We start from the raw sequence: 25,565 nt of genomic DNA on the forward strand, positions 1-25,565 counted from the left end.
AATGTACCTTAGGTTGAGTTACTGGGGGGTCGACGGGAGAAACTCTCCCGTCGACTTACCTTACTCTTCTCGTCGGGGATAGAGTACAGGGGTCAACTGGAGAGCGATCTGCTGTCGATTTGGCAGGTCTTCACTAGACCCACTAAATCAACCACTGGTGGATCAATCTCAGAGCGTGGATCCCGGCTGTAGTGTAGACCTGCCCTAAGTGTCAGAGTGTTAAAGCTGCAGACACAAATGAGCCATTAAGATGAAGGCACTATAGCATGGCTGACTGACTTGTCAGGAAATCTACAGTTTCCTATCCACTGCTCCTTGTGGCTTTGTGCCAAGCCTAATTGAATTTTAAACAAGTAGACCAGAAAGCTGTTAAATGCAGATCTTTGTTTTAGGTAAATAAAACTGTTTGGAGTTTTTTTTAATTCAAAATGCCCCAGATTTTCTGAGCCAAAATCAGAGACTGGCTTACAGATTTCCAGCACAGAAATACTTAATGACAAACCATGAAGTTATGGAAAGCTTTGAAACAGTGATCCTTTTACTTGGATATGTTGCAATTACTATAATAAAATATACATTGATTATTTTATATGAAACTATTTAAAAACTCATTAATAGAGGCTCAAATGAAATATATACTCCAAATAATAATGATAATAAATAACCCAGTAAGAGGACCAAAATAATGCCACCATGGCTAAATAGCAGAGCAAAAGAGAGAGATGAAAAGACATCCTTTAAACATTGAAAGTCAAATCCTACTGAGGGAAACAGAAAGATGCATAAACTCTGGCAAGTCTACTGTAAAAGTATAATTAAGCAAGCCAAAAAAAAATTTGAAGGGCAATTAGCAAAAGACAGAAAAACTTACAGCAACATTTTTTTTAAAGTATCAGAGGGGTAGCCGTGTTAGTCTGAATCTGTAAAAAGCAACAGAGGGTCCTGTGGCACCTTTAAGATGCATCTGAAGAAGTGAGGTTCTTACCCATGAAAGCTTATGCTCCCAATACTTCTGTTAGTCTTAAAGGTGCCACAGGACCCGCTGTTATTTTTTTTAAAGTACATCCGGAGTAGGCAGCCTGCCAAACAATCAGTGTGGCCTCAAGGAAGACAGGGCCATTGCAAAGAAGCTAAATGAGTTATTTGGATTGATCTTCACTGCAGAGGATGTGAGGGAGATTCCCACACCTGAGCCATTGTTTTTAGTGGACAAATCTGAGGAACTGTCCCAGATCGAGGTGTCTATAGAGGAGGTTGTGGAACAAATTGGTAAATTAAACAGTAAGTCACCAGTAAACAGGACCAGATGGTATTCACCCAAGAGTTCTGAAGAAACTTCACAATTTCATATTTGAGTTACTAACTGTGGTATGTAACCCATTGCTTATATCATCCTCTGTATCAGATGCCTGGAGCTAATGTAATGCCAATTTTTAAAAAAAAGACTCCAGAGGTGATCCTGGCAATTACAGACCAGTAAACCTAAGTTCAGTACCAGGCAAATTGGTTGAAACGACAGTAAAGAACAATTATCAGACACACACATGAACGTGATATGTTGGGGAAGAGCCAACATGGCTTTTGTAAAGAGAAATCATGTCTCACCAACCTATTAGAATTCTTTGAGGGCATCAGACATATGGACAAGGGTGATCCAGTGGATATAGTGTACTTGGACTTCCAGAAAGCCTTTGGCAAGGTCCATCACCAAAGACATTTAAACAAAGTAAGCTGTCATGGGATAAGAGGGAAGGTCCTCTCATGGATCATTAAGTGGTTAAAAGATAGGAAACAAAGGGTAGGACTAAATGGTCAGTTTTCACAACAGAACGAGGTAAATAGCAGGGTTCCCCAAGGAGCTATACTGGGCCCTGTGCTGTTCAACATAATCATAAATGATCTGGAAAAGGGGGTAAATGTGTGGCAAAGTTTGCAGATGATACTAAATTATTCAAGATAATTAGGTCCAAAGCTGACTGTGAAGAGTTAAAGGGATCTCACTAAACTGGATGACTGGGCGACAGATTGGCAGATGGAATTCAATGATGATACATGCAAAATAATGCACATTGGAAAAAATAATCCCAATTATACATGGGTTCTAAATTAGCTGAGAAAGATCTTGGAGTCAACCTGTGTAGCTCTCTGAAAGCATCTGCTCAATCTGCAGCAGCAGTCAAAAAAGCTAACAGAAGTTAGGAACCATTAGCAAAGGGATAGATAATATGACGGAAAACATCATAATGCCACTATGTAAATCCATGGTACACCCACACCTTGAATACTGCTTGCAATTCTGGTTGCCCTTCCTTAAAGGAGATATATTAGAATTGGAAAAATTACGGAGGAGGGCAACAAAAATTATTAGGGATACGGAACAGCTTTCATACATGGCCTGTGCTGTGTAGGTGATCAGAGAGATTTTAAGACTAGAAAAATATCAATGAATCTTGTAAATTTTAACCTAAAATCTTAGTTTCTTGGCCGTAAGGGTTACATACATTTATTTTTAAAAAATATATAATCTACAACATTCTTGTAAGGATTTTTACCAGTAAGTTGTTGATGTTCTCAGCCTTAATTCACCTTATTTTTAAAGTATCTTGTTGTTTGCTCTCTGAATTGCATGCAAGAACCCTAATGACAGAACTTCAAGTCCTGCTGACTACAGCCTCATTAGACCAATGGATTGAAAAACCTTTGTTTTTCAATGTCACTCATTAGAGGGGATTTTTGCTATTTTAAGAATATATATCACCAGGTATTATAACAAGGAAAGTGGGTTATGTTAGAGTAAAATGACCACAAGGGGGTGCCATCACAATTTAAAAAAAAACATTGACTCCTATAATAAAGAGCTGCTGAGGTTATTACCTATTTCTGTTTTCTGAACAGGGAGCAAGAGAGATTTTCAGAGGCAGAAGCAGCTCTGATTTATTGTACTTTATAACAAAGCATTTTCAAGTTGAGCACAAGGATCTATATCCATTTATAAAGTACGCTATTAGAATCTTAAACTTCCTTATTGCTTCTGATGTGCGGTTACTGAATAGGAAAGAAAGCACAAAGTGGAATTACTCAGAGAAAAGGTACCCAGTCATGTTTTGTTTCCACAGAGGCCTTCAAAATAACATCGACCCTGTATGTTGCACTCTGAAAAGCATTAGATCCAGTGGGCTCAATTCTGCCCCAGGACACAGGTTCAATTCTAATGGAAGTCACTGTAGTCAGAGAGAGTGGTGCATTTGCACAGAAACATTTATGGACATTTGAAGGAAACTCAGAGAAGGGTAACAAAGATAACTAAGGAGCTGGAAGGACTGATTTAAATGCAGTGTTAAGGGGGGACTTTCAAAGACACAAGAGACCGATGCCCAACTCCAATGAAAGCCAAAGGGAGTTGGCTGCCTATTTCCCCTTAGTGTTTCTGAAAATCTCTCCCTAAAAATGAAAATGGGCCAGAACTAGCATTGGTGTAAACCCACTGAAGTCGGTAGAGTTACACCAGTGGAAATGGGCCTATTAGGTTTACCTTGGCAAAGTGACAACCAGAGCTACATCTACATTGCAGCTGGGCGAGGTAACGCTCTGCTTGGGCAAATGTACACACGCTCGCTCTGAGTGAGCTAGCATGCTAAATATAGCAGTGTGGCCATGGCTGCCATAGAGTTGGCAGCTCTGGCTAGCCACCCGAATACAGTCCTGTCCAAGAACCTAGGTACATACTCGGGCAGCTAGCCCGAGCCACTGCCCAGGCCGCCATGGCCACATAGCAATTTTTAGGGCACTAGTCTGATCAGAACTAGTGTGTGTATCCACCCCGCTGCTTTGTACATATACTCGAAGGGGAGAAAAGTGAGCAGCCCACCAGTATTGGAAGGTTGTAAAGACCAAAATGGCAGAAAAATTATTTAGCATGATACAAATGGCTGGAGTCCTATGTTGGAAATATGAGGTGAATGGCTCATTGTTATTAGTGATATTATCTTAGTTCCTAAAAGCCCAAATGAGGGATCAGAGCCCTGTTGTGTTAGGTGCTGTACAAAGAAGTGAAGCAACTAAGATCATATAGCAAGCCAATGGCTGAATCTGGGACTAACGTTAATCTCCTTAATCCCAGCCTCGTGCCTTAGCTACTGGACCAGCCTGCTTCCTCAGGTCTTCAGCCCCTCGCCTAGCTGCATTATTTTCCCTGGCCCCCTCTGTGATGTCTCTAGCTAATTTCTTGCTTGGTGGAAATCATGTCAGGTCTCAGCCCCCTCTCAGCCATCCAGCAAACACTGCCAGAAAAAGGCACAACAACAGATTGCCTGAAAGTGAGCAATATAAATACAGGCAATCTTCCTTTTGCAGCCCTGAGCTTCATTCTTTAACGCATATTTATGCCTTTTGTTCAGCTCTAGGAATACACAGATCCTGCTCTGATACACTGTAGGCACTTAGATATGCATTTAGTTCCCAAGAGCCTTTGCAGACTTTGGCATGTTTCCTCTACACCCCCCACTGCCATGTCATTATTTACTGGTTTCCTGTCGCTCTCTCCTAAGAAACAGCTCCAGCATCAATTAATTTTCTTCTGGACAATAATCAGGGACAAATCAAAGAAAGCTTGTTCTTGGATTGCATAACGTTCCTACTAATATGTGCAGTGTAATGGGTGCAGGGAAAGAAGCGGACCATTAACATTTAGTTGAAAGTTATTTATTTTCTTTCTGGGAGTTCATTTGACATTCTAAGTGCATCCGTTATGCTACTACAACACTGAAAGTTTTCGTGGTGCATGTACATTAGTAAGTAACTGCGTCTGTAATTCCCCCTGTGGTAGGAGACCCTCTTAAAACACTGCAGCTTCTCTTAGCACAATTAAAACATGAGCTATTCTAGAGTGCACCTGGGACTGACACCACATTTCCAGCCATGTTCCATATTGTTCTGCAGCCCAGCTAAAAATCCAAGGCCAAGATCTGTGGAAGTGGCTAGTGATTTTTTTTGGTGCCCAACTTGAGGCATCTTGATGGGTGTTTCAGAAAGCAAAGTGGACCCACCCAGAATTCAGACATCTCCAAGTTATCCCAAATTGAGCTCTTAAAAATGGAGGCACCCAGAATCACTAGTAATTTCTGAAAATGTTGGCCCACGCCTGTAGCATGACTTGGGAACATAGTTAAAACAGGGTGCCATCCCATCTGTTCACAGCCAGGGACTGCAGTTTTGCAAGTTATGCCTTGAACACAGCCGACATTACAGTGTAGATGGGGTTTTATTTGGAAGAAGCCCATGATGAAGGGCTAACTGCTCCCTAAATGGGCTGTCAAAAGGGACTTTCTAGGTCGTCAACATAAGTTGTACATGGAACTTCCTTTAGGTACTGGGTACCTTCCCAATTTACAGTGAGATTTTCTCGTGTTCCGTTAGCATGATGTTCTGACCCCCATCCCCCTCACACTGAGGTATTTAGACAGCTTATGCTGACACAGGCAGGGAAGATCAGACAAACACAGGGAGACCTCCCTGGAAAAAGACTCCATGAAATGCAGTTCCAGGCTCCCTGACACGAGAGACATGACAGGGGCACAGTCGGGTTAATAATTTCTACTGAAAACAAGCAAACCTGTCCATTCATTTCTTAACAGTGTGGGCTAGATCCACAAAGCGACTCGCACCGAACGCCAACATTTTGTCACCGCTGAGATCCTCAAACCCTGCACTCAGCTGCTGCCTAATCCCAGAGGCACCTAGGTTTCCACTGGCAGAGTCCCCAGGGTGCCTACGTTTCCATCAGCACCCATGCACAAAGAGGCCTAAGTCCTGGTGCCTCTGAGCTGTTCAGCTCCTGGGTCACATCTAAGCCCTGGCGGGAATCTCACACTAGACTTTCTCCCACGGTATCTTGCCTGAGCGGTGGCCCCCATTATAGCCCAGTGGCTAGAGCGCTCACCTGGGATGTGGACACCTGCATTTGAATCCCTGCTCTGCCTGATATGGAGCAGGGACTTGGACGCAGGTCTTCCACATCCCAGGTGTGTGCTCTAACCACTGGGCTACTGGGTATAATGGGAGCCATCCACTGTTTGTTTGTTTGTTTGTTTTGGCAAGAAAGGCACCTAACTCTAGGGGAGGGTTCCTAGCTGTGAATTCTGAGAGAGGGAGGCTTCTTCCTCCATCCCGGAGTCTGGTCCTAAACTTCCTGCAACACCCAAGTACCTTTGTGGACCTTGCCCTGAGGGAATTCTAAAACATTCTAACTTGTGCTTCACTAGTTAAGCTGTTGGTTGTCCTTTGCAGGAGATGGGTCTGAACCGCATCAGAGTTCCCAGAGAAATTATAGCTCCATTTGAACACTCAATCCAAGCTTTGGGAAGGTTTGGGATTTGGCTCAGGACTTCACTCTCCAGTGTTTGGCTCTGGTGTTTTGAGTTTACCCATTATCGGCTCAATATGCAGTTTGAAATCATGGCTTTGGTTTGGGTCTGTCCTCACGTTTTCTAAGCTTGGACAACAAGTCCAGAGCAGTCGGGTTCAGTATCTGGTTCTCATGCACTAGCACAATGCTGCAATGTTTGGGTTCACAGCATTGCAGGGGACCGTTTACACCAAATAAAAAACACTGTTTTCGCTCACGCCTAAAATGAAATTAATGAAAACGTTTATAGTAACATTAGGGCAAGACAATTTTAGTGGCCTAAACTTCTGCTGGATTCCTTTAAAAGCTTCTCCATATCAGTATTTACTGTGCCTCTTACTTTGTGCATTATTGCTAAATGCTCCCTCAGAGGCATTAGATTCTGGTGTTTGTAATGAAACAGTACATTGGCAGCTTTAAATTGTAGGTTATTGATGGATTAAACTGTAACCTGTGGACAACATCAAAGAATAATCCTAACAGAGGAATAGGGTGACCAGACAGCAAGTGTGAAAAATCGGGACAGGGGTGGGGGGACTATATAAGACAAAGCCCCAAATATTGGGACTGTCCCTATAAAATTGGGACATCTGGTCACTCTACAGAGGAAGACAACAGTATCAGCAGCAACAGTCTACTGCTCCTCATGAGAATGACACAAGATGAACCTCCAAACCTAAGATGAGACCAAAAAATTTAGGCACAGAAGAAGTAGATGCTGAGGTCAGACCTCACGTTTGATATCAAGCTCAAGAGCAACAAACCACCCTTGGGTGCTTTGGAGACCATCTCCCCAATTTCTACAGTGGGTGGCCAAATATTACCACAGACAGATGGTTTTTGGACCCTATAAAAGACGTTTATACCATCCAGTTTGAAACCCTCCCCCACCCTCACTTTTCACGGACCCCGCTCATGAAAGAGTGTTAAGGTCAGAAATCAATTCTCTACTTCTGGAGGAAGCAACAGACAAATACTAGTAAACCTCAGAAATCAGGGTTTTTTTTACTTCTGCTATTTTCTAATTCCAAAGAAAGGTGAAGGACTTTGCTCAATCCTAGAGCTGAGGAACCTAGCCAGCTACATCGGAAAGTTTCTCTTCAGAATACTAACTCTAGGATCCGTCCCTCTGCTATCTAGATTGGAACGCTGCTCTCAATCTAAAAGATCTCGATAAGACCATCACACAGGAAGTACTTTACCTTAGGGCAGGGCCATTTCCAATACAAGGTCCTCCCCTATGGCCTTTCTACTGCACCCTGAGACTTTCCAAAATGTGTGTCAGTTGTGCCTGCTTTTCTGAGAAGGAGAGGCATTTCTGTTTTTCCATGTTTAGCTGACTGGCTTCTGATAGCCCACTCCGAAGATGAACTAAAGTCAGTCATTCACTACACTTGCTCTATGTTCTGGGGGGGGGGGGGGGGGAATCGCTGTTGTCCCAACACATGAATCACGGCTAAAATGAACAAGTTTTCAAAGTATTACAGGTGCCAAATGTCTCATTGAAACAATGCAAAAGCCTCCATCGCTAGAAAGGTGAGAGATTTTTTAAAACTGCATTTAAACGATTCCCTAACGTTGGTTGGTCTCACTGCAAATGTGTCCAATCTTAGCAGTGGTGGAATGTTTTTACATATCAAACTCTTTAAAAATAAATATGATTGGAAAGTAAAAAAATATCACTCCTTGCCTTACATGTTAAAAGAATGGAGTTTTAAACTCCAGACAAAAATGTGCTGGTAACCAGCAAAACTTAGTGGCAGTGATGCAAATGACAAGACTAAATGCAGAGGTTATTTTTATGCTTATTACAGCAACTTCTGACAAAGCTAAATTGCCAGCCCATCTATTTATAGCCTAAGCATGCTATAAGCTTTGCAGTTAAACCTGTATCATTAGTTCTGAACCATTGCTCTGAGAAACATTGAAAGATGTGCCTAATTGCATGTGCTGAGAATCTCACCGTGTAACTCCCATCAAGGATGCTTCTATGGACCTGACATTCTAAATTGCATGGCTGGTGTCCAAAGATAATAAAAGAGCCCAGAGATTTATGGAGGAAAGGTTACAACTGGCGACTTCCAGATCTCATCTGTGCTCACATTTAAAAGTTAACACAGCATGTTATGTAGAGAGAATGCAAGCAGAGGGCAAGGTGCATTTGCTTGAAAACATCAGTGTTGGGTGACTCGGATTTTGAGAGATTAGGGTACAAACCAAGCCCCCTTAATTGATAATAAAGGACAACCCTAGTAATAAAACAGTCAACTGGTCATGACATCTCAGAAATCAGTAACAACAGTCACTCAGCGGTTAGGGAAAACATGGAGGGAGGAAAACAGCAGTCTCCAGGTTAAATCATGAGATACAGGGTTCATGAGGTGTTTAGGGAACATACATCAAAGTCATTTTGGCTCTGAAGGCCAAACTCTGCCCCGATTATATGCTTGCAGTCCCCATTCATAGAATATCAGGGTTGGAAGGGACCTCAGGAGGTCATCTAGTCCAACCCCCTGCTTAAAGCAGGACCAATCCCCAGACAGATTTTTGCCCCAGATCCCTAAATGGCCCCCTCAATGATTAAACTCACCACAGTGGGTTTAGCAGACCAATGCTCAAACCACTGAGCTATCCCTCACCCCATTGATATACCTGGGAGTTGTACTCACAGCACAGTTTGGCCCTTGGTGAATATTACTTGGCAGTCAAGCTGTAAGCAGCCAGGGCCATCAGCTGTAGGATTTTGGGGGCTCTGCCAAAACACAAGTAGATCTAGCAGAGCATCATAAAGTTTTTGTGCCCATGGCACCGTAATCCTTTTGCCAGGTATTAACAGTGGCTAATAGGGCCATGTTCAACATGATGTCTAGGGTTACAGCCAGGGCTCCATTTCAGAATAAATAGAACTCTGGGCTCAAGCCCCCACCTAAAACCTTATTCACTCCCAAATTCTTGAAATGCAAGAGTCAAACCGGATTACCTTTAACTGTGTCCCTCCGCCCTCAGCCAATATGCACCAGAGTCTCTGGGATCATGAAACACAGCTACTTAAAATACAGGGTTAACACAATTTTGAAATAAGCTTGTTTTAAAAAATAGAGAAAGCCTCCTAAAATAGGTGCCATCTGGTACAATCCTCAGGCCCTTTTATTCATGGGCTGGTTTGTTAGGTTCCTTAAAGTCTTACTCAAAGCACAATCCCTACCCACCGAAGGCATACTCACAATTCTGACTCAGCAGTTGTCAAGCAGATGCAAAGTGGGGAGACAACCCCTTCAGCTATATTGCTGTGCATAATACTAGGGTGCTTCTGCAGGTCCAGTGGTCTACTGCTGCCTGTTGTGCTTAACCATTATGTTGACTCCATCCACTTGGCCAAGTCAGAGCCAGTCTATCACTGCTAACTTTCAGCTAGTCTGTATTGTTACTCAGCCTGCACTACCAACTCTACTACAACTCTATTGCTACTATCCCTGTTTTCTTACATCACAACTGCTATACTATATGCATGTCCAATATGACATGCTGAGTCTTGTTAAAACAAAAGCAAATATTCAATAAAATCTACTTTCTTGCTTTCCTATACCCTGCACTCAGCTACCCTATCTGAGCCCACTGTCTACTAGATTAGGGTGTCCAGCTTTTCCCATGGAATAATCAACATAAATTCATCTTCTCACCTACCCTTCCACATCAATGCAGTTACATAGTTTATTTAACATAATTCCTAAGAACAGAAGACACAGGAACACCAAATGAGGTAGCTTCAAGCGTTCTATGAAACCATTCTGAAGCATATGCAAATAAACCTGGCAGCTGGTAAGGAATCCCCTCAATTTCTCCATTTTTCCTATAGGGGGAGCCAGAACCTAATATGCAAATAATGAGGCTAGCAACACACTCTCAATTTTCCCTTTTTACCTATAAAGGGTTCCAGAGAACTTCCAGTCCCAGGAAGTCCTATCCCATGGATTAACGGCACAAAGAATTTTGCAGTGTTAACGTTAGTGCACAAACAAAGCCAAGGGGGGAAGCTCCTGAGGTCTCCCTGGAGCTTAGGAAGCCAGAAAATGAGTCTCTGTGCAGGGATCTGCTCACGGAAACGAAAAACAAAAGCAGCGCTGAGGAGCTGCTGCTGCAGGACTGTGAGTGTGTTAATTCTGAAGCTGCATCAACAGAAAATTTAAGGGGGCTGGGGAACATGTCTCCCTCATCTTCCCTGGGGTCATGGCCTTGGGCTAAAGGGGACTCAGTTCTCAGTGTCAACATGTCTACATGGTCCATAGTACCTGATGCCAAATTTTCCATGACTTATCCTAGAAGGAGAGATCCAGAGAAATCAACCAAACTGATACTGCTCTAGGACTAATAGCCCCTTCCCACAGTGACAGCCATGGATGGGAGGGCAGGGAGAGGCTCTTTCCATGGAGGGGGAGTGGCAGCTGTACCCTTCAGAATGGGACACAGTTGAAGTCCCTAAATTTAGAGAATCTCCTAGGGTATGTATGGAGATAAAGGGATGCACAGAAGGCCGGGGCCAGCCCCAGGATCCCATTTGCTCAGCTACAGTCCCTCAGAGCACCTCCCTGGGTTTATAAACCCATCCTGTAGAGATGCTCTGGAAAGCAGAAGACATTTATTTGTATGTGACACACCCTGCTGTCAACAATGGGTGGGATGAAAGAGGCAGTCGCACAGAAAGACAATGTGTGGTAGGTATTGCTTACCAGAATAGTCCCTCATGCTGCGTGAGAAGCGGCAACACTTGGTACAGTGATTACCGCTCTATCTCCGCGTTGGGCTGGTCTAGACTAGGATGTAAGGTTGGCATGTTTCAGGGTCATTTTAAAAGTTTAGTCTAGACTTTAACACATCCTAAACTGGCTGAGTTAGGTCTTAGTGTAGACAAGGCCATCTTGCTTTGCTTGTGCAATTAAAGAAATACAGCAGAATTCTTTGTCCTCTTTTTTAACTCCCAGGGGGGAAAAATAGGTCTCCCTGCATCTCATATGAGGTCTTTCCCATTTATAGCAAAAAATAAAATAAAAAGCATAGAGTAACATTCCTGGAAAATATCAGAGGGGTAGCCGTGTTAGTCTGGATCTGTAAAAGCAGCAAAGAGTCCTGTGGCACTTTATAGAGTAACAGACGCATTGGAGCATAAGCTTTCGTGGGTGAAAGCTCATGTTAGTCTATAAGGTGCCACATTCCTGGAAAATAGAGATTGTAATACCAATAACATGCACTAGGTGGCTTCACTTATTGCAGGCTGTTGGGGTATATTCTGAAATGAAACACTGCTGATGAGTGGTCTAGTTCTAGGGTATCTTTGTTTATTTACGTGGTCTGACGGGCGTGATGAGAATCCCATTAGCTGCCCCATACATATATCTGTGCGGGGGGTTGTGTAGTTGCAGCCTGAATCAGAGCTGCCTCCTGGAATGATTCCAGCTGAGGACTCAGAGTCCCATGTGTATTTCCTGGGGAACCCAAGGCGCCCAACCCCGCAACCCATCCATTACTGAATATGTCTCTTATTTGTGCTTTATTTGTCTTACAGAGAGCGAGGGGCCGATGGCAGTTGTTGACTCAATGATTCCATCAGGAAAGCCCTTAACACTTTGGGCCAATAAAAGGACCAAGACCAGTCCCTGTGTTGAATTTATGGTGCTTTATTCAACCAGCAAACTGAGAGCACGTGATGGCCTTGGGTGACTGGGGAAGGCAGCCCACAGGAATGGCAGCTGTAGGCGGACATTCCCAAGTAAAGCTTAGGTGAGCGTTAACCAGTATCCTTTGTGCTTTATACCAGTTCTCCCATTACTTCCCCTAGAGAGGGAGAAATCAGAGGTGCCAGGGTAGCAGGCATGGGACAAATGTGACCCACACCCCCCCTGGGTGTGGTGCTCTGTCCCCTCTAGGGCCAGCGGGACCACTTCGAGATTAATGAGTCTGCTACAGCCTTGGCTAAGGGCCACGTGGCTTTTAGCTCATGCAGTAGAGGCTCATGCACTAAGCTCCAGAGATTCCAGGTTCAATCCTGCCCGCTGATGACCAGGGTCTGTCAGTGTTACACAAACACCCGAGAAAACTGAAAAAAAAAAAAGATAGATAGTGGAGATTCTGCTCTCAGCACCATAGGTCCAGGAAGGGATCCACTCCAGAGGTGCCTGCTAAATCAGACATGAGCTACTGGGCTCAGACTCCTGCCAGAGCCGAGTAGCAGTCAAAGGTAGAAGTGCCACTGCTCTGTGTGTGTGTGTGTGTGTGTGTGTGTGCGCGCTTATACTTGTCTAGCACCAGAGGAAGGGGTGGGGATGAGCTAGACCAGAAAGCCTCCAGCCATGCTATCTCTCGAAGGTACTTACCTGGCCCCCCCTCACCATAGGATCTGAGCACATCACAGTCTTTAGTGTCTTTATCCTCACAATCCCCCGGGAGGTAGGGCAGTACTAATATCCCCACATTATAGATGGGAAACTGAGGCCCAGAGAGACTAAGTGTGAGTCCACAAAGTCCCTTTTTGGGCACCTCTGCGATCCACAAAACGCCCACCCAGCTGCTGCCTAATCCTGGAAGCACCTAACCTCCCCTGGCATCTCTGTTTTTTCCTCTTGCCATGTGCAATGCAACCTCTCGCCAGGCACCCGGTCACTTAGCTCCCACCTAAGCCCCAGAGTGAGCTCTCCTACCGGATCAGGCTCCTCGGGCGAGTTCACGCAAAAGAAGAAGTTTTCCCTTATCACCTTTAGTCCAGAGGGTAGGTACCCACCCAGGATGTGGGAGACCCCAGGTCCAAGTCCCCCTCTGCCTGAGGGGAAGAAGGGTCTAGCCCAGGGACCTGCCACCTCTCAGGAGAGAGCCCTAACTACCAGGCTAAAAGCGCTGTGCCGAGATGCTCACCGTTGTAACGCCTCGGTCCCTTCGTGGATCCCACCCCGCATGACATGCCCAAGTTCACACAGGAAGTCTGTGGCTGAGTCCCTAACCACTAGCCCATCCTTCCTCCTCCACCCCCTCTGCTCACTCACTGGTGGCTGGTGCTGAGGGTGCGCATGCTACATCCTTCTAAGGGGCAGGGGAGCTGCTGCTTCTGAAACCCTTTCCTGTGGTGGCCTCCTGCCTGCCTCCATCTTCAGCACGGAAAACAACCTCCTGGCAACTGCCTCTTGGGCACCAGCATTTGCACACCCTGCGAAGCTGGGCTCCTGCTCCGGAAGCGACGGCAGTGCTCAGCGCCTCCGAAACCCTCTCCTGTTACTAGAGACTGGCTGAATCAGAGCCACCCGCTCAGCTCCCCAGCCGGAGCCTGGGATCCAGACTCATTCCGAGTCTGAACTGTGTGGCTTAGCCCCATCCGTGTCTATTGCATTAATACCAGAAAAGCCCCCAAAACCTCTGAAGGGTTTGGCCCCAGTCTCGGGAGCCTTCCTGCCCTGAGCTGCTGCAGCCAGCTCTTAGTTTTGTCTCAACATTCAAACAACAAAGAGTCTTAGCAATTCAGACTCTCCTGAGTGTAGACTGCCTAGAAGGCGGATGCCATGCAGGCTGCTCTCTGTGTGCAGCGTTCGGATGCAAAACATGTGCCCTGCTGGGGATTATTGCTCTGATGGGAAATGAGCTGTCAGTTGAGAGTAGTTTTTCCAGCTGAACTTGTGCGATAGACCTCAGGGGTCCGAAAGATACAATTTCTGTGTAAATTATTCTCATTAACAAGAGCATTTATGTACGACCCCAGCTGGATCATCCAATTATGTCTAGGCCAATTATCAAGATTTTACAGCTCGGTTTATGGGGTTTCCTGGTGTTCCTCCTTTTCTCAGCTGTTTGAACACAACGGTTTTGGAGCATAATTTGCTCGTAAGCGGAGAGGTTGGCTTAGGGGACGTGTACGCTGCATTAAAAGACCAGCCACACGGGGCTGGCCCAAGTCAGCTGATTTGGGCTCCCAGAGCTAAAAATTGCCATGCATATGGTCAGGCGTGGGCTGGAGCCCGGGCTCTGAGACCCACCCTCTTGTGGGGTTTCAGAGCCCAGGCTCCAGCCCGATCATCCACACTGCAGTGTTTAGCCCCATAGCCCTACAAGCCTGAGTCAACTGCCCCGGGCTCTGAGACTCGGGGCCATGGGTTTTTGTTGCAGTGTAGACGAACCCTGAGTGGCCCAAACCTAAGGTTTGAAATACCTGGACAACAGGCTCAAATCCCAGAAGAGCCAGCCTAGTCCCTTCATTCTCCTGAAGCTGATAAAATAAATCCCCTATGATTTCCTGTGGGTGGCTCTTTGGGATAAGTCCTCTCTCTGCCTCTGGTGTGAGTACCCCAGGCCACCTCTCCAAGAACAGGCCTTTGGCAGGTGTGCTTGGTCCCAATCCCTTCCCCCTGCCTGGAATGCTGCTATGCCTCAGCTGATTAATGTCTTCTGCCTCCTGGCTTCGGGGTGTCCAGGCTGCGGATCCTACAGCACTCTGGAGTTTGGCCTGAACCATATAAGCGTACAGTATTATTCACCAGTCTCAGGTAACAGCAATTACCGTCACCAAATACACCCTGGATCTACCTGTGGCTTGCATTCTCCTTCATTCTCCACGCTGAGCTGGGTTCCACTTTCCCTGCAACAGTGGGAGAGAGAGATCCACTATCACACTGCTTCGCATAAGAGCACGGTTAAATTAAGATCTGGGGTGCCCAGAACGAGCAGTGCGGCTGGGTCAGGCATGTTCATATTTACCACCCATACTGCTAGGCGGGCATTGCCAATTCTTTCCATTGGAGCCAGTCCCTTCCTCATCCACAGGCTGCCAGAAGACGGCGCCTCCTCAGGCATTCTGGTAGTTTTGGTTTGACCCCTAGTCTCACCATGCTCTAGAGAGGGACGCATGGTCCCCGTGGTGCAAACTCGTGACATTGGCATCGTGGGTGTTGGACGCCCGCCTTGGCTAGAGGATGCACTGCTCCGCGTGGTGACCTAGGAGCAATAGGCACTGCAGAGACCGCAACAAACCTCAGCGGAAAGGCTGCCTGCTCAGTAGGAAGTGATCAGCGAAACCACCCACAGCATTGGGAGTTCAGAGGCCCAAGGCCTCAAAAGTATTCAGGCTCCCAACGTCTATTGAAATCCATGGGCCTCAGTCCCTCTTCCTCAGGCCTGCACTAAAATAAGCCAGCTCGACATAAGTTCTCCATCAGCCAGGTCCTTCCCGCTGGCTCAGGAGTCGATCTACAGCCTCCAGCTCTCACTCCCCCGGCCTGGAAATTAAGAGTCGCTCTGCTCCCTTCTGCTGAGTCTTTTCTCCAGCTTCCAGCCTTCCTTGCCTGCTCCCTTCAGGTCTCTCTCCCCAGGCATCCTGCCTGGGAGCTGGGGGGAACCTCTCTACCTGAGCTAAGCCTGCTCATTATATACTGGCTGGCCTGGTTCTGAGTCCCCAAGCTTTGACCATGGGATCCCTGGAAGGGGGGGTGAGCGTGGGGCAGAGCGCAGCCGAGCTGCAATCCCCTTAAAGGGCCCGCTCGCCCTGTGACACTGCCCCTCGGAAGGAGCTAGTGGTGTACGGCTGCTCTCAGGAGAGCCTGTTACTAGTTTGCACTCACCACATTGCTGAACACAGGAGACATCTGTTGCCATATTTCACACCATCCGTGCCACTGACGGGATCGTACCCCTTTGGGCAGAAAAAGGGGCCACGCTTCCTTGCTTGTGGATACCTACTGCAGTCAACCTGAAAAAGCGATTGCACAATGCTCCAAACTCGTTCAATGAGGTGGTTGTTGCTAGTCGTTTGCCCATCTATAGCATATTCTAGTAAGCAGAGGACATCTTTTCTCTCCCCCTTCTCTTAACTTCTCTTTCCGCTGTGTCTGTCTGTGTTCAGGGGCAACTGACTTGACTAGACCAACAGCTTTGGTAAATGAGCAGAGAACGTTTTGGCTGCAGACCTGTGGCCGTTTCCATCAATGACCAAGCCAAAGCAGGACCTGTAGCTCGAAATGTTCCTGCCCGGCGAGGCCAAGAGCAGAAGCTTTGTGTCGTGTGTGGCTACTGAGCCTTAGCCCACAATAAAAGACGCCTAAGATTTGGCACTAGCCGTGGGGGGACACCCAAGTGATATTGAAGTAACTATTAGCCGCACCAGGTAGCTGCACGAAGATTTTGAGTGTAGAGCTCTTTTCAGTAGAGTGGAGGGTGTCATGCTAGAGCTTGTGGGAACTGGAATTTCTGGCCCACAGAAAGTTCACGTTTTCCCCCCAGAATTTGTTCCGAATCAGAACGAACAGCTGGAAATGGGAAGTTTTCTGCAGAAGGGAAAATTTCAAAACATTCCATTTTGGAAGGGAATTTTTTCAAACTTTCCAGGCCAGCTATTTGGCTGGCTGGCTGGCTTGGGAGCTGGGTGGCCTAGAGACCACAGAACATTTAGATTCCATTGAATCAGCGTGTTCTGATGGGAAATGTCCAACCAGCTCTGCTTAGAGCTCCTTGCTGAATGTCTGAGACACCTTGACTCACAGGATCAAATCCTACCAGAGTCCGCTCAGCTCTTCATTCTTGCATGGTCCATGTGTTCACTCCCCTGCGGTTTCCTTGTCTGTAAACCAAGGTCCTGTCTCCTCTGTGTGAGGCTTAAAGATCCCCTGGCAGGTTTTGTAGGAACAGGACTTTTCCCTGGGGTAATATTACTCCTCCCCACCTCTGTACACAAGTGGAGCCCTGCTCTCCACCCCAGTGATGGCTGCATTTCCACAGGGCGCTGTAGTTTGTAAAGCCTGTGGGATTGCATGCCATATAAAAATGTAAACTATGATATGCCTGGATTTACCTTTTCCCCACATTTTCCTTTATGCTTCATGCCAATGTTGATTCCAGTTTCCCTGGGAGAGAGAAGGAGAGATTAAAACTACTGAGTCTCCCTGCAGAATATAACTATAATGGAACAACTGTACCCATTTTTCTCTTCTCTGCTATACCAGGATGGTATATTTTGCCCATTAGTCTAGTCTGAACTGATTTTTTTCACCCCCATGCCTCCATGAGCTGCCTCCTGATGCATTCTGGGATCTGATTGCGCTAGGTACCGTACAAATATATCATAAAAAGTTAGCCCCAGGCCCAAATAACTCACCAGATTGCTGAGCACAAGAGGCACTTGTTGCCGTACGTCATGTCATTTGTGCCACAGACGGGCTTGTACACCTTTGGGCAGAAAAAAGGCCCTCGCTCCTTTGCTCAAGGGTACCTGTTACAATCAACCTGCAAGAACAATTACACACAGGCATTATCATCACTGTCAGTAAAGCCAGTACTTTGCCCAGATACAGCACAGAGCAGTCAGCTTCACCAAAGCACCCTGAGGTATGTTGATATTATCCCCATTTTACAGATGAAGGGAGGGGAAATCTTCTGGCAGAACCAGGAGGACAGGCCTGTTTTCCTACCTCCCAGCCCTGTGCTTTCCCCACAGAACCATTCTTCCCCCTGGTTTTAACCTCTGTCTATCCATCCCTCTGTCCACCCAGCCACCCACAGAATGCAAGTAAAATGGGCCCATCTCCATGGTTTCAAGACAACACTGCGATGCTGCTGCCCTGTGCGTTCTACCTCTTGGCAAACAGAACTAGTTGTAGGCTAGTGTCTTTCCGAGCTGCAATGAGCCGTGGAAGTGCCAAGAAGCTCAACTGCTGTTTGATTCATTCGCATTAAGAGAAGAACAACATCAAGGCTCATTCAGTTGCTAATAGTGAAGGGTTTAAAACTCCTTTCCATTATAGCTTGGCATTCTTCTGAACGTGCGCCAGGGCAGGGCTTTGGAGCAGTTTGCTTTCGAGTGGCAGAGAGGGCTTAGTGCTCCAAGCTGAATGTTTGAAACGCCTTGAATCACAAGACAAATCCTATTAGAGTCTACTCAGTCCTCCACTATCCCATGGGCGATCAACTCAGTTCCTTATCGCATGTAGGTTTTTGACTGGAAAAACCAAGGTCCCGACTCCTCTGAGTGAGCGTTAAAGATCCCCTCACACTTTTGTAAGAGGAGGATTTTCCCAAGTGTCTTTCCTTGGTCAATACTTCCCCTCTCCACACACAAGTCGATCGCTGTGCTCCACCCTAGTGATGGCTGCAACTAAGGTGACCATATAGCAAGCGTGAAAAATCAGGACGGGGGTGGGGGGTAATAGGTGCCTGTACAAGTCAAAGCCCCGAATATCAGGTCTGTCCCTATAAAATCAGGACATCTGGTCACCATAGCTGCATTTCCGTGGTGCTCTGTGTATATACAGTAGTTTGTAAAGCCTTTAGGATGAAGCCTGCCAGGTAAACGTAACGTATAACACACCTGGATTTACCTTGGGCTTGCACTCTTGTTTACCCCTTATGCCAATGTTGACTCTAGTTTCTCTAGATGGAAAAAGAGAGATGATGAGTATGACTATTCCCTTCAGAATAAAATGTCTCATCTGAATTGAATTAAACAGAGGAAGATGGGCTGTCCCGTATGAGAGGTTCTATTGGGGCAGGGCCATTCACATTTATCCTCTCTGGTAGACAGGCATGTTGCCCAAAATTGTTTGCCAATTGTTCCAGTTTGAACCCATCCTTTTTGTGCTAACGGGTTGCCATAGGTCACAATGCGCGGCCTCCAGATGCATTCTGGGGTTTGTAGTCTGAGCCTCCAAGAAGAAGCCTGCGCAGAGCCTGTGGGAAAACAGTAGGGTGACCAGACAGCAAGTGTGAAAAATTGGGACGGGGGGTGGGGGGTAATAGGCGTCTATATAAGAAAACCCCCCAAATATCGGGACTGTCCCTATAAAAGCGGGACATCTGGTCACCCTAAACAGTGAAGTCTTAACTCTGAAACAATTACTATGCAAATATGTTGGATGAAATCCTGGACCCAGTAAATTCCCAAGTAAAATTCCCAAGGAAGTCAGTGCAGCCCCAGTGTCGCTCGTTGCCGTCTCACTTCAGAGATGCACCCCCGGCGTGTCTGAGCGCAATACATTACGCCTGGTCTGCAGGAGTGAGCCAACCCAGCCGAGAGCCCGAGAACCGAGGATTCAGTGGGTCTTGTGCATTGTCAGCAGCATGCAACGCACATCTGTGCAAACTCCCAAAGACAATGGAGTTGCCCAATAGTCGCTGAGAGCAAAACTGGAAGATGATGGGGTTACATGGTGATCACCTAATTTAGCCTGCAGAACGTTTTTCGGGTTGATGATATGCAAGATGGAACAAACCCATCTCCGCTGTCAGAACACAGGCTGAGCTTTGCAGGTAGAAAATAAAATTGCTCATAAACAGGGCACGTTTGATGACAGATAACAGCCATGAAGCACGTAAGCCTCGGTATGCCATTTCCAGTATCACTGCGGAGAGCAGCACCTGAGCGTGAGGACTGTCCCACCCACTGACACACACACCTACTGGCATAAGGACGGACAGCGCCAATGCCACGTCCTCTGCCCCAGCAGAGCTGACGGTCGCATCAGGGAGCTAGCAATGAATGCACTCACCGTGCTGCTGCACACAAGAGGCACTTGTTGTCGTAGAGCAAACCGTTACTGCCGCAGACTGGTTTGGACTCTGGGGTGCAGATAAAGGGTTTGCCCTCTGCTTGTGTCAGGTGCTCACTGCAGCCTTCCTGCAGAAGGTTCCAGACATATTCATGAGTGAGTTTTTATCACTGTTACTATTTGTTGATCCTCCTGATTCCCCACTATCCTTGTGTCCATTTTACATCAATGGAACAATGTGTGAGGAGAATCAGGCCACAGGTTATTACTGATCATAGTAAGGTAGATTGATAGGTAGATGGATGGAAGGGTCCCCATATCGTCTAAGGGGCAGAGTCTCAGAGGGCTTTACGTCACCTGTAGCATTTGGCTTTTCTTAGCAGCCCTGGGCATTTTCACTAGTTTCTCAGTGCAAACTGGGTTGGGAAAAAAAGACAGTCTAGTCTGGGAATTCTAATTTGCTCCAGGAGAAAGGCGAGCTCAGACACTGTGTGAAGGGAAGGTCCCATGGAGTAGGGTGACCATACGTCCCGTTTTGGCTGGGACAGTCCCTTTTTTAAGCCCTGTCCTGGCCATCCCCACTTTTTTGGGGTTCCAGTTAAGAAATGGGAGTGGGGATGGAACGTGAGAATTCATAAAGCAGAAGAGCTGAACTAACCTGCTTCTCACCTTGACAGGCAACACCTGGAACAAAAATTGCAAACACACAAGCTAGGATGAGACAAAAGTCATCTGGGAGGGAGACCACGTTTATACACACTAACCCTGCTAGTGAGAAAACTTCCACTGAATTAAGGTTTCCTGCACTGAATTGCACCGACCATGTTACTAAATAAAAGGGGCTTTTCAATTGCTTATTTCAGCATATTTTTCAGATTTGCTGGTCCACAAAATAATGCAGCATATCAGCCCCGAGTTGGCAAACGTGTCCCAAGATTGTTGGCTTCTGTGGAGTCTGACCATTTAGCCACTGGCATTGTTTGTGAGGTCCCAGGGGAGGGGTCCCAGAGAGTGTCCCTTTCAGAGAGATGGGATCTACATATGAAAGTTAACAAACCAGGCGAGCCCCTTTTATGCACAGGGCCCAATCTTGCTCCCATTTAAGTCCGGGGGATAAGGACCAGGCCCAAAATGTTCAGTTTCCTCAGTGACAGCCTTCACAAAGATCTCTTTTTGGGAATCAGTCATTTCTCCAATGTCATGACGCAATAACAAATATTGTTTCATGTTACCAAAAGAAGGTGGAAATGCAGCCACTTCTGGGGTGCAACCAGCTGTTACCCAGGACATTCCGCAGCAGTGTGAAGAAGGAGGGAAATATTGTCAAAGGACCCTGATGCTAATCCTTATACAAAGAGCCCTGAAGTCTCTGCTGCCCGTGCAGAACAAACAGCCCCTCAGCTCTCTTCATAAAGGTGGGCAGGATTCTGACCACTAAGGGTCCAGGCTGCACAAGGGTGTTTGTTGTTGTAGAAACTCAGCCGAGCCCAGCGCATGCTGGCCAACAGCCTCACCTCTCCCCACCAGCTCCAAATCCCTTCGGACTGATTGTTCATTTCCACCCCCCAAAGCCTCCTAGGTGTGAGAACAATGGGGTATTACTCATCAATCCAAAGGTGGATAAGCTCTGGTGACCTCCGTCACCGTCCTCAATGGTTGGGTGAGGCCCTGTTGCATTCTGGGAAAACACAACTCAATACTGTGGTCCCAATGCACATGATTTATTGGTTAATGCCTAGAATGTAATAACTAAAAGAACTCACAACATAAGTATCCCCGTGTAGCCGCTCTCTCACTCTTTAAGGTGTCCCCTCGGCAGGCATGATGCTACGGGTGAGTCATGCCTGGATTTCCTCACCCTGAGTATAAACATGTCCAAGCAGGCCTGCAGGTACTAACAACTCCCTCTTTGGAGGGTCTCATTTATTCAACCAAAAAGAACAACACAAAAGTGGAACCTGAAGTCAGCGTCGCCACTGGAAAACGCGCTGCCTCCAGGTTAATCAGTCTTACGTCTTGGCTCTGTAGCCCTGGGGCACTCAGGCCGAATTCCCTGTCTTGAGATCAGACTTCTGTGGAGCGTTCTGCCGGCTGCCACTCTTCCCCTGACAGCGCGGCACTCTTTGCTAAGTCCCTCATAGCAACCGGGAAGGCCCCATGCCCAGTTCGTTCTCTGGAGCTGCTCCTGTCCCTTCCCTGGGAACACTTTCTCTCTGCAACTGCTTCTCTCTCTGTAAGCCCCTTCTCGCCAGAAGTCCCTTCTCCCTGGCAGTAGCTTCCCGGCACACGGGGCTTCCTGCTACGGTCTGAGAGATCCCTTTGCTGAGACCCAGGCCTTCCATCCTGGATGTCTGCTTTCTGCAGCTCTGCCTTGGGAATCTCCTGCCTCCAAGAGCATCTCCTTGGCTCCCTGTTCTGGTGGGATCTCCAGACAGTTCCCTGTCTCCAGGGAGCCCTGGTGATCTGGGAGCTCCTCTCCTCAGGATTGTCCTGTCTCTTGGTATGTCTACACTACGAAATGAGGTCGGTTTTATAGAAGTCGATTTTATACAGTCGATTGTATGTGTCCCCACTAAGCGCATTAAGGCGGCGGAGTGCGTCCACAGTACCGAGGCTAGCGTCGACTTTCGGAGCGTTGCACTGTGGGTAGCTATCCCACAGTTCCTGCAGTCTCCTCCTGCTGAAGGCTGACCTGGGGATACTGGAGGAGAAGTAGCTTTCTTGCAGGCGGTCACAGGCAGACTGGGCTCTGATTCCCCTTAAAGGGCCAGTCGCCCCATGGCACCCTGAGTTCACACGACATTCTACCACTTATCCAGTTTGAATCAAAGGTGTTAATGTCCAGTTGGGAAGCTGGGCTCCTGTTATATAGCTACAAGTCCTCAAATGGAAGGACATTCTCAGTGCTGGCTGGATTTCAATTTGTGGTCTACCTGGAATGGCTCGGTACAAAAAGGGACAAACCCTAAACACTGACTTGATGAAGATGATGGCCAAATACTACAGTCGGTGGCAGTTACCACCAAGCGATGCTCATTGAGTTCTGAGTGTTTTCCATCTTTATAACGCCAGAGCCGGCCAAGAACTGAATTGCTGTCTCAATGAGCATCGCTTGAAACATAAATCCCACCCAGTCTACCTTGGCATAACCCTAGATAGTAGCTGTGAAACAAAATGATCTGATGAATTGAAGCATTTTTATTCTGGGCAGGAAATGGCTAAGAACAGACTTTGACGTTGGAAGTGTCTGTTTGAAATCACTCAGAACCAAGCTTTGTACACTGTCTTGCCCCACGGCGGAGGAGGAGAGATTATTTACGTTCAATCATACGGGTCGAGAGCTCCTTTGCGTCCTCACACCAGCCCCCTGGGATCCCGGGGACAGTCAGCTTTGCTGTCATACCCAAGTAACCCAGCCCAATCTGGGCTCCAGGTGCCCAGTCCCTACAGCTGTGCCAGCTGCTTTCAAGTCCAGGCACCGGCCCGTTTGTGTGTCACTCTCGTTTGGACGGGCCAGCTCGGCCTGGCGGGAGGGGAAGTGGTGACGTGGTATCAATGGACAGCCAGGGACGCCGTGTTCATAGGTTGGGGGCAAAGGAAGACTCCCCCCAGTGCAGCCCCAAATTGAGGCAGCTGATACTCCTGCTGAGGACCAAGCAAGGTCGGCAGCTTGTTGGTCTGCCGCACAGGGGCATGAAGGCACCACAGACCCTGGCCAGAGGGTCCCGGTGGTCTCCTGTGCACCAACAAGGAGATGGACAGCCTCTGCTGCTCCTGGGTCTGGGCGGGTTTGGGAGGAATGTGGGGAGCGAGTTGGGTGCGTGGGGGGAGGGAAGGTTAAAAATCACAGAAGTAAAGAATTTGGCTGAGTTTACTTTATTGAACATCAGCTGTAGAGTCAGCGATGGTGGCAGGGGCAGAGTCCGTGTCTCCACGTGGGGATCTGCTGGCGGAAACTAAAAGCAGAAAGGATCCAGCTCCACCTCAGCCCTCAGCACCATCGAGGATTCAGCATTCTCCTTCTTGCTTAAAGCAAAGACTTCCAAGGTTTTCCCTAGAAGGAAAGACAGAGACACAGAACTCAGGGCTGCAACCTTATGGGCAACGAGGGCAAAGCTTCAGTCAAGGCCCCATTATGTCAAATTAACCAGAGCTTATTCGCTGACAGGAAAAATTAGACTGAGGAAGTTGACCCAGCCTGTAGGAGGTAAAGACAGATGGGTACAGGCAGGGGCTACAGTGACATGACAATTGTGTCTTAGTTTTTATGAATGGGCCATTTATTCCTGTACTCACCAGACTGCTTTGCAAAAGAAGCATTTGTTGCTGTATGTTCTGTTGTTAGTGCCACAGATCGGGTGTAAGTCCTTGGTGCAGACAGAAGGTGGCTTCTTGTACTCACTGCAGAAACCCTGTGGCTGATGTTATTAATTAATTATTATTATTATTATTAATGCCATTCTCTGTATTACATGAGGGCCCTGCTGGTGTCCCATGGTGCTGAGTGTGCTCTGTCCCTGCCTCCCAGAGCTCACTGTCACTACCTAACCGGCCCCTCAGCTCTGACGAACTGATTTCCCAATTCCCCTCTTGCTGCCAGCAGGAGCTAAGAAAGGGCAACCACACTGCCTGTCTCCCTGGTCCCCGAGACTCTTCCCAACCCGCATCACAAGGAGTGTGAGCGAAGGGGCATCTGCGCAGGCAGCTGATGCTCAAATATAAAACTCCTCATGCTCTTGTGATACCGTCCCCTCCCCCTTCTGTCTCTGAGTTGCTTCCGGTGCCTCCCCGAGACCCATCACAGACAGTGTCCTGTCCAGTAAAGGATGGAATCCATCACTCGGACCACATGGCGTCTCAGCCCCAGGGATTCACTCTCCCCTCAAGCCTGCTCCCAATTTACTCCTGAGTCCTAGCATGTTTCTAACCCAGAGATCATGGGCTCCTTGATGTTACAAACCAGGGGGAGGGAACAATTAATTAACAGTGAGAGTTGGACTCACCTTACCATCCTGACCAGTAGCATCTGGAACAAAAACACAAACACAAATGACACAATGAAGGGAAATGCTGGCGGGAAAGTCACTTAAGAACATTCATCTCTGTAGGACAATGCATGCAGCTTCCTCACTGGCAAATGTCACCATGGGAAGGTTCCCTACACTAACCCCAGCTGTACCGTAATGTAACTCCATGACCCTCACCGGCAGGTCCACAGCAGTGTGTGTGAGATGAGAATCAGCCCCCGGTGGGAATGGAGATTTACAATCAGGCTAGAAAACCACAAAGGAATGTCTGATGGAAGCATGGAGACAAATGCGCCCGCAGTCAGACCCGTAAATACTATCATCATTGCCCAGGATTAACTGCAGGCGCGATTGTTTGGAGTTCCCAGAGTGGAATTTGGGGAAAGCCCATAATGGCCCCTCAGTAACATCTTTCCAAAGGAAATGGCTGTTTCTGCCATGAGCCACTTCCCCTGCTTATGACACCCAAACGTCCATAGCTGGTGCTCACCTGGTTTTGAACAGTCGAGCCCCTGCTGAAGGTTAAGGGTCAGACACAGAGCTCTGTACAGGCTGCAGCAAAAGTTACTCACCCTGAAAGCTGAAGAAGAGCCCCAGAGCGAGGAACACAATGACAGCTGCTGTCTTCAT

At 47.3% G+C, this 25,565-nt stretch overlaps 1 protein-coding gene across 1 annotated transcript; it reads right to left on the reverse strand.

Moving 5' to 3' along the window:
- Positions 1 to 23,916: 23,916 nt before the first annotated feature.
- LOC135882734 (ovomucoid-like) lies at positions 23,917 to 25,565 on the reverse strand. Its single transcript, XM_065409737.1, has 4 exons — positions 25,508 to 25,565; positions 24,912 to 24,934; positions 24,205 to 24,326; positions 23,917 to 23,962 (listed from the first exon to the last, which is right to left on the reverse strand). The coding sequence occupies exons 1-4, from the start codon at positions 25,563 to 25,565 to the stop codon at positions 23,917 to 23,919; spliced, it is 249 nt and encodes an 82-aa protein (XP_065265809.1).

This window comes from Emys orbicularis, chromosome 8, assembly GCF_028017835.1.
Source record: "Emys orbicularis isolate rEmyOrb1 chromosome 8, rEmyOrb1.hap1, whole genome shotgun sequence".
Classification (NCBI taxonomy): domain Eukaryota; kingdom Metazoa; phylum Chordata; order Testudines; family Emydidae; genus Emys; species Emys orbicularis.

Bases quoted from the DNA above. Each gene is read 5' to 3' on its own strand.
- LOC135882734 (XM_065409737.1), bottom strand. From the start codon at position 25,565: ATGAAGACAGCAGCTGTCATTGTGTTCCTCGCTCTGGGGCTCTTCTTC. The intron at 24,935-25,507 runs GTGAGTAACTTT...TTTTTGTTCCAG, and splicing joins GCTCTTCTTCAGCTTTCAGG to ATGCTACTGGTCAGGATGGT. The intron at 24,327-24,911 runs GTGAGTCCAACT...TAATAACATCAG, and splicing joins CTACTGGTCAGGATGGTAAG to CCACAGGGTTTCTGCAGTGA.